General features: G+C 42.8%; 2 protein-coding genes across 2 annotated transcripts in view; both read right to left on the reverse strand.

The window, feature by feature from the left end:
* The window catches only part of LOC119310750 (putative FBD-associated F-box protein At1g61330), a 6,048-nt gene extending 3,618 nt beyond the window's left edge, over positions 1 to 2,430 (reverse strand). The window contains exons 1-2 of the mRNA XM_037586386.1: positions 2,198 to 2,430; positions 1,640 to 1,746 (exon numbers count right to left, since the gene is read on the reverse strand). Coding sequence (XP_037442283.1) covers positions 1,640 to 1,746; positions 2,198 to 2,270 — 180 coding nt within the window. The 5' untranslated portion in view covers positions 2,271 to 2,430. The remainder of the gene's footprint in view (positions 1 to 1,639; positions 1,747 to 2,197) is intronic.
* A 4,469-nt stretch (positions 2,431 to 6,899) lies between these two features.
* The window catches only part of LOC119310752 (tRNase Z TRZ2, chloroplastic-like), a 3,202-nt gene continuing 1,010 nt past the window's right edge, over positions 6,900 to 9,091 (reverse strand). The window contains exons 2-8 of the mRNA XM_037586387.1: positions 8,662 to 8,824; positions 8,516 to 8,586; positions 8,315 to 8,410; positions 8,134 to 8,247; positions 7,477 to 7,545; positions 7,276 to 7,350; positions 6,900 to 7,205 (exon numbers count right to left, since the gene is read on the reverse strand). Coding sequence (XP_037442284.1) covers positions 7,116 to 7,205; positions 7,276 to 7,350; positions 7,477 to 7,545; positions 8,134 to 8,247; positions 8,315 to 8,410; positions 8,516 to 8,586; positions 8,662 to 8,824 — 678 coding nt within the window. The 3' untranslated portion in view covers positions 6,900 to 7,115. The remainder of the gene's footprint in view (positions 7,206 to 7,275; positions 7,351 to 7,476; positions 7,546 to 8,133; positions 8,248 to 8,314; positions 8,411 to 8,515; positions 8,587 to 8,661; positions 8,825 to 9,091) is intronic.

Genomic DNA, 9,091 nt, shown 5'->3' on the forward strand with positions numbered 1-9,091 from the left:
AGGTGAAAGAGTTAGCAAAGGCAGAAATAAAAGGGCCTGGCCTAGGGTTTGCCCTATGAGATAACAGCAGGAAGTCGCTTCAATCTTGAATCTTGCAATCCAGGAGCGACGGGAGGGAACGATCCCTTGGGAGATATGGTTATTTGTTCTTTCCAAATACTCCAAGCTGCCATGACGAATATCTCCATGAACAAAGGGCAGGACCACCCCTGCCTCCCGGCCCGGAGTGGACAAGGCGAAGTCTATCACCACCAGCAACCAGGAAATACGGACAAATGCCCAGCAAGCGACGCTAAATAGACGAAAATATAGGTGCTCCACTGTTTCTTCGACTGCAAGGGTGCAAAGTGCGCAATGAACATCATTCCGAACATTATAATGCCTTCTCTGAAGCATCTTTCTAGTATTAAGGCGATCAGCAAGCAAGAGCCAGGCAAAAATCTTAAGCTTCATAGTGCATTGGGATTTCCAGATCCATCCAAAGGCCCCGTCAGCCAGCAGGTTTTTGAAGAAGAATCTGTAATTTTTCAGCCCTGGTAAATGTCATTAAGCTGGAACACATCTCGCCACCAGGAGGACCCGCATGGGTCAGAAGTGTGAGAGGCATCATTACCATAGTATGTTGACCAGATCAGGTTGATCCATTGCACGTCATGCTTGTTATAGAAGCAATGGAGATGTTTGAGCAGTAGCCCCATGTTCTGTACCTTGATATCAAGATTTCCTAGGCCTCCACGATTTTTTGGGGCAACACACGAGATCACAGGCAGCAAGCAAATTGGACTTCCCCCCTTGTTCGGATTTCTTGCTCCAATGACATCAGCGCCTGATTTTATCAAATTGTTCAACCAACTTGGGAGATACCTTGATGGTGCATATGGGGTATAATGCAATGGAGGTGAGGACTGAATTGAGCAACGCCAGCTTGCTACCATAGGAGAGCAAGGACAGCGATCAACCAAGAGCATCAAATCAGCAAGAGTGGCGCGTCGTCCCCATCGGAAGGCTCAGGTATGTGAACGGCGTAGTACCAACAGACCACTGGAAAATGGCAGCCAATTCCATGGTAGTCAGATCCAAAATGTTTATGGGTACCAAAAATGATTTCTGAAAGCTGACCTTGAGACTGATAGACTCAGCATAATCCAAGAGCAACTCCTTCATGAGTGTAGCCTGTCTAACGCATGCTAGCAAATACGAGTGGTAACAGGGGGCACCCTGTCGTACAGATCTACAGCAGGCAAATTGACGGCCGGGTACACCATTGAGTAATACCGAGAACTAGGAGGTCAGTGATTGGAAGATGCATTTGATCCACCAGAAACCATTTGTCGTCAAAGCCCATGTGTCGCATGATCTCAATCATTGAGTGTTCTTTTTACAACTGTGGGTTGTACAGCAAACGTGCCTAGCATGTGTGTTGTAACGTTTTAAATATTTGTGCCCAGCATTCCGAGGAAGCTGGCTATTTGCTCTTCACACTTTTAACAACAAATTAGTGAATGATGAAGTCCTTAATTAAAATATGCTGTCACAGCTTACATTTAGCCTAGCTACAGTTCCAATGATTTGTGAAATAGAGTGGCTGGCACTGAATATCATTGTTCGGCTAGGAATCCTCAGCGTTGTATTGGCGTACCTTTGGAAGATCCGGCACTGAATACCTTCTCCGTTTGCGACCTCGGGGGTTATCAACTTGTCGACCCGGCGAGCCCTTTCGTTTAGCTGCTGAAGCAATCGACATACCTAGGACAAGACACATCATCCATGGTCATGATTTCATGAATAGTGCAGACATTAACATAAAGAAAACAACAAACTAGTAGTGTTTTCAATATGTAATGTACGCTGGGTGTGCCGTCTCGAACCGTAATATTGTGTCACCATTTGGTCAGTGAGTCAGTTACTTACCAGTGCGAATTGGGGTTAGAAAAGAGATGTATAGTTTACTCAAAGAGATAAATATCTTGATATCCAGACATACAGCAGGATTATATATCCAAACAGCAGAAAGAGTAAAAATCGAGTCTTTTATGCATAATACTCCCTCCGTTCCGATTTACTCGTCGTGGTTTTAGTTCAAAATTGAACTAAAACCATGACGAGTAAATCGGAACGGAGGGAGTACTACGTAGTATGTCTGCACAAGAAACAACTTAGGCGACGCGACGGGAGGGAGGGGCAATATCCGACTTACTACGGGATTTGATTTTCCGGTGGCGCCGATCCTGCCGCATGGACATCAACCGGCTGAGCGCCATCAGACCCATGACACCCTGCTGAAGCGGGCACGAGAAATCGGGGCAGAGGTTTTGCCCCCCTCTCTCTGTCTATTTGAACCCGGCAAAGGTGACCGCCTTCCCGCCGTCCCAGGTTACAATTTCGATTTTGAATCGGACGAAGGCAATTCGCGGGAGAGGAAACCGGATCGGCGCCGCCGCGCACTATGGCAGGACTCAGCGGCGTGAACCAAACCCTATAGGCTAGCTTCGCGAGTAGGCCTTGCTGGGCCTCTACCTCGTCCTGGAAGCCCGCATTTACCAGCCCATCTAAGAGGCCCAGCGGCAATATGACTGGACCGGTATTTTGTTTCTCACAAAAAAAAACAGTGAAATCATGAGTTATTAGTTGAGGAAATAATCTTTGCAAAGGTTATCATCAAATCCTCTGATGGGGACAAGTGGCACAATGCATGTATGTCATTTGTTCTCAATAAAAACCAAGAAAACCTAAAAGATAGGGGAAAAGAAGGGAAAACCGAAACAACAAAGAATCCAACAAAAAAAACGTCCTGATGGAGAAAGCGTCCAACATGTGGTGGCGCCACCACGTGGAGTGCTCCCACACAGTGAAAATGTTCATTGCATGTCACAGATGAATGACAAATTTCTATCTTTTATTTTGAAGCATTCCGATGCCACAAAAGAAAGAGGAAGAGAGCCCTCTCCTTCGTCTTCTTCCTTGACGTTCCCCTAGATAGGAGAAGGGTTTCCCATCTGATTCTTAGCGGCCATGGCTCTGAAGGACAACAATCCCCTCCGACATTGGATCTAACCTTCTCCGATAGAGTGCCAAAAAAGGACTAGATTTGTCCGCCACGGAACTGCCCGTGGCGTCAAAAAACCTTCAAAGAAAACAACAAGGGTTTTCGAGGTATTTATGATCCAGGGGTACAAGGGGCGGTGCAGGCGCCCACACGTCCTAGCCACCCTAGGCCCAGGGCGTGTGAGCTTGGGTGGTCACTCTGCTTGATCTTTGCCCCATCTCTTCATTCTTCGTAGAACACTTAGTTTTCAATTTCCCAAGAAATGATAGGTATTTTGAAACAATGAGTGCAGTATAGTTTTGTGATTAAATGAGAAATTCATTTATTAACCAAAAAGAGAGGCGATTAGATGGATTTATGGCCAAGATCATTAAAAGAACACTAGATTGGTCATCGATGACATCATTCTTGACAGTTTGGCCACCGCCAACAACTAACTGAACAATTAATCGCCTGAGATGGCCTTCTCCCACAATACTAAGCACGATAAAGTGCAGAAAAGAAACTATTTCAATCATTTCAAAACACAAGCATATTTTGTTGGTTGAGACAAGGCTTTGACTAACAATTACTTGCGGAGATGGTCACAAGAAACCAACAATCATCACATCGTCATAGAATCTCCAAGTCTTATTGCACTATTCAACTTGCTACGGATACAGTCCAAGGGGTGTTTAACTGAATTACACTGCTGTTTTCTTTTTAAGATATTTATTACACCATTTTGGGTTAAAAAACGGAGTTACATTGAACACCTACTCAAATGAGCAATGGCAACAACAAGCAATACATCATGGGACCGGAGTTTTAGGAGCTGTTTGGCAGTCCTCCAGCTCCCTGAAATCTGAGAATCTGTGGAGCTCCCTTTTCCCCGCTCCGTCATTTTTAGCTACAGCTCCACCAACTCCTGGAGCAGACTTGGGGAGCGGGAGAGTCTCCGAACATGCCCTTAGTTCCATCAACCTTCCACTATATACTTTGCATAGTTATGATAAGTTGTATTTTTATGATATTTCTTATGATGCATAGTCGAACATAAAGAATTGACACGGTTAATAAAATGATAGGTATTTTGGAACAGTGAGTGTAGTATAGTTTTGTGACTAAATGAAAAAATCATTTCTTTTTTTTAGGCAAAGAAATTCATTTCTATTAACCCAAGAAAGAGGTGATTAGATGGATTTCTAGCCAAGATCATTAAAAGAAAACTAGATTGGTCATTGATTACATCATTCATGACATTTTGACGCCCGCCAACGACTAACTGAACAATTAATCCCCTGAGACGGCCTTCTCCCACAACACTAAGCACGATAAAACACAGGGTGTATTTTGTTGGTTGAGACAAGACTTTGACTAACAATTACCTGCAGAGATGGTCACAAGAAATCAACAATGTTCGCATCATCATAGATTCTTCAAGTCTTATTGCACTGTTCAACTTGCTACAGATGCAGTTCAAGGGGTGTTCAACTGAATAACACTATTGTTTTTTTTTAAGATATTCATTACACCATTTGGGGTTAAAAACGGAGTTACACCGTACACCTAATCAAATGAGCAATGGCAACAGCAAGCAATACACCATGGGACCGGAACTTTAGTTTCATCAACCTTCCACCATGATCTTGCTGCTAGTCCCCCAGTCAATGTCGTTCTGAAGCATGAAGGCTGATATTGAACTTTGCTGTTTTGTATCAAATAGATGATTCATGACGATTTTCATACAAATTCTCGTGTATAAACGAAAACAAATGAGCTCATGGTCACCTGGATCATCAAACGGCGTTTAGACAATTGCTCGTAGACCTCATACTTGGGAATCGCAAAATCATCTCCAGCGCCCTAGCAGTATGTTGTACAAAACAATACCCCCTCCATTCACAAGTATAAGATGTTCTAACTTTTATCCGAATCGGATGTATATAGACATATTTTAGTGTGTTTGTTCACTCATTTCAGTCCGTACGTGGTCCATATTGAAATACCCAAAACATCTTATATTTTGAAAGGAATAGCAAATACTATGATACTGCTGAACATAAAACAAAAGGTCCACATGTATTGAAATTATATCATAGTACATGCCAAGGAAATTAGTTGTCATCAGGGCATATCAGATTAAGTTACCTGCCAAGTTGCAGTACCATCGTCTGGATTTTTTTTTTAATTTATGCATGCAATGCCAAGAACAGAAAAGGGGCAAACAACGATGATGTCAGAGTTGGTACTATGAAGAAGACCGGTTTAATTAACCACATATTCAGGAGGCTTTCCACCTTCCAAGCATTTCACCATCCAACAATTTTTTAAACATCTAAAGGAAAAATACCAAGAAGACTAGATAACAACGGCGTTAGGACAGTGAAGAAACCTATACTTTGGACTCCGTTTTTGTATACACCCTGTACAAGTGGCAGCAGTGGATATCCTATGTGTTCACCTGGGAGTTCCAGCTCAGTCACAAGAACACAGGTCATGACAAGATTGCCTAGCCCACACCCCACCATCCACAATTCTCTAGCCAGGATTCCAAAATAGGTCTTCGTATTCTCCGCGGATGCCTATATTGAACTCCAAATGTGACCAGGATTATTGTGATTTACATCACTCGCTGGATGCGATGACAACAATAATCGCACCAAGGCGAACTATAAGGTTCATTGTAAAATATAGTTACCATAGCCGATGCTAATCTGAACTAAGTTCTCTATGTCCCCTTCTTGGTGTTCTTTGCTCCAACCTCCCTGGTTTGTCCTACTTTGGCATGACCAAGGTGTGACAAAGCCAAGCCCAACAAATACCAAGCAGAAGCACATGCCGTATCTATAAACACATTTGCTAGGGGGGACTGGCATGAACTGCTTAAGCCATATGCTACTTCCTTTCACCACCTAAGAGAGGAGGGAGGGAATGGGCTCACGGTCACAGCGATGCGGTTCTTGCTATGTCAAAGCAATCATCAGCAGGCTCAAGCCCAGATGCCTTGGAGGGAAGCCGCAGCGTTGCGAGAGCGGCGCCAGATGCGTTGGAGGGAAGCCGCAGCGTTGTGAGAGCGGCGCCAGATGCGTTGGAGGGAAGCCGCAGCGTTGTGAGAGCGGCGCCAGATGCGTTGGAGGGAAGCCGCAGCGCTATGAGAGCAGCATAGTCAAGGCAGAAGTAAGGCACGATACTCTTCAGGATATTCTGTACTCTCAGCAGAGCTTCGAGGGGGATGAGATTGGGGCACCATCACCTCGGAGGCATTCCCCGAAGGTTCGTCCGCTTAACCTGGATTGCCCTTACGGGGACAACTCCCCCAATATCCAGGATAGCTTCTCCATCGACAGGGTTACTCTGAGGAGCCAACGCAGCGTAGCCAGGAGAGTCAGCTTCAGATCTCCTGATCACTCAGACATATTCATCATTCCCGCACGCAACGATCCTGCTGGTTATTACTCCAGTGATGAGGAATCCACAGAGAGTATAAGTGAAGAAGGCATTGGTGCAAAGAGGCCTCCTTGTGCCATAACCAGATACTAAAAGGCCTGCTATCTGGTGCAACATCAAAAATCAAAACAGGCAGGCTGGAAGAAAAGGGGCTCACAACAAACAAGCTCGTTGCTCAGGCTATTTCTTTACAGAAGATACTTATATGGTACTGAAGCAATAGAAGTATGTGTCTTGATAGTTGGTTTACCCAGGAATATGATATTTGCCACTTTAACGCCTAATATACTTCATGCAGTAGTATATGTACTTTTGTGTTTCTTGCCCTTCACTTTTTCAATGTATTGTATTTTTTCCAACTTGCTGTTCTGAACTGAAGTGTATCTAAGAAAAAGGTTATGTACCGTACAGAATATCCTACATATGCAAGTACAAAAGCACTTCTTCCATAAAAATACTCATTAAGCTGTACAAGGTTTATTTTCTAAGACTAGGGGCAAAAGATAAGAGATGCGCACATATGACCTCATAAAATAGCCATATCTATAAGATACATTCGTCAACAAAGTGGCAGTTCCTAATGTGAACATACGTTCAGTGGATCAGGATGAGAAACACCAGGTGTGCTACTTCTGTACACTTAGCTATATTCAGATTTGAAGCCTTCTGTCAGAGCAACAACCTTCGAAATTAACTTTGGCTGTAGCCTGGAAACAGCTTTCCGAATATCCTATAAAATGATAGTTTTGGTCAGATATGTAGCGTTTTCACAACAGTTTGATAGTTCACTGGCTACATACCTCAAGACTATATCGATTCGAGAAATGGGTGAGTATAATTGCCTCATTTCTAAACCACTGGGAATGCTCCATTATCTAGGAACCATAAAATGGGTTTATGTTAGTGACTGATAGTACATCATATGCAAATATCTCCTCATCATCAGAACTGTCCCAAAGCTCATTAGGATGGCTAGGGGGTGTCCGTATGGGAACCATTACCTCAGACAGGTGCATGTGGCCATGCTCTCGGGCATGATCAACATCAACTTGGTCATCTAGGAAGGTTGCCTGCCAAAATTTTGAAAGATGTTGGCAACCAAATGATAAGATGTGCAGAACTGGAGGAAGTTCAGATAGCCTTTGGCATTTACACTGATGAACAAACTAGCAGAAATTATTATCCTACTCACCCCGTTTCTTTTTACTCCGCATATTAGATTTGTCCAAGGTCAAACTTTGTAAGGTTTGACCAGATTTATATTAAAAATATTGACATCTACAATACCAAATAAATATTGACATCTATGAATGTGATACTTGTACTCATATATAAGCAACAGTACAATGTTACGGAGCCCACTTTCTAACATCTATCGGTATGTGATGGGAAGAACGCCATCCTATTATACTATTAATCACTGTCCATCTATTTGCTTCTTAACCCAATCCCATGCTCCGTGATAGTATCAAATCACAAATGTGGCCAGTTTCATGGCATTCCACATTTTCTTTCCTTTTTATGTTACCTAATAATGTAAGTACATCGGGGACAAACACTTTGGCCGTCTGTGGAGTGATGGGATAGAACTTGACACTACAAAGGTGTTTTCAGGAAAAGAAAATTCTGAACAAAGCAACACTAAAGTCAAAAAGTACCTCAGTTATAAGAACCTTTGCTCTCAGTGCATCCGCATTCCGTGGGTCAAGAATAAAATCAGATGTTGTATCTCCGGTAAAAGCAACTTCTGGGTACAGTATGGTATCTGTAATCTAATAAAACATACAGTGAGTTACAACATAAGAAACATTTCTGATTGAGAGTGCAACAAAAGCTCACCTCAGAGCCTGATTGCTTTAATTTTACTATTTGACTTCCCTTCAAGTGAGCATACTGTTTTTTCAGCTTTCTTCTAACAGAGTATATGACGTAGCCCTTCATGATATTCACAAGGAAAAAGATGGGACAATAAGCATTAAATTATGCTACATAACTGCATGGTGAGTAACTCTATTATTCAACTGAGTCAAGGAGCAGTACCTGGCTGGGTACAGTATGGTGAGTCTGAAGTGGTCTGGCAACAAGGTCATTGCGTATTTCATATGTTTCTCCTGAAAAAGAAATGCTGCACTTTAAGAAGTAAACAAGGAAAAATAAAAGGGCCAACGGTGAAATGATCTCCATACCCAAGTCAAGAGCAACTAATTCAACTTCCAGGTCAATTCGACTCATTCTACGATGGATCTGAAGCATCTCCTCAACATCATCCCTTATGCACGGAGGTACAAATACGGTTGGAGGCTTCAAATTGTAGAGGCCACGGGTTGCTATATACATTGGAAGACCACCCTGAAAAGTTATCAGTTTAGCACATAATAACCGATCTATTAGTGATCTTTCCCTAGTTCAAGGTAAGTCGGTAACTGGAGCATATGGGAGAACTGAAGTAGCAAACAACAGAGCATCTCACCTTACTTTGCATTCCAGCAGAGAAATAAGAGGTCATAATTAAGAAGCTATTGCTAACTGTCAAATGTGCAACTGATAGAGTAAGATGATTATATTTGATTATTTCAAACATTTTAAGCAGCCTAATTTAGGCTAACTTACCCCCCC

This window comes from Triticum dicoccoides, chromosome 5B (assembly GCF_002162155.2).
Source record: "Triticum dicoccoides isolate Atlit2015 ecotype Zavitan chromosome 5B, WEW_v2.0, whole genome shotgun sequence".
Classification (NCBI taxonomy): domain Eukaryota; kingdom Viridiplantae; phylum Streptophyta; class Magnoliopsida; order Poales; family Poaceae; genus Triticum; species Triticum dicoccoides.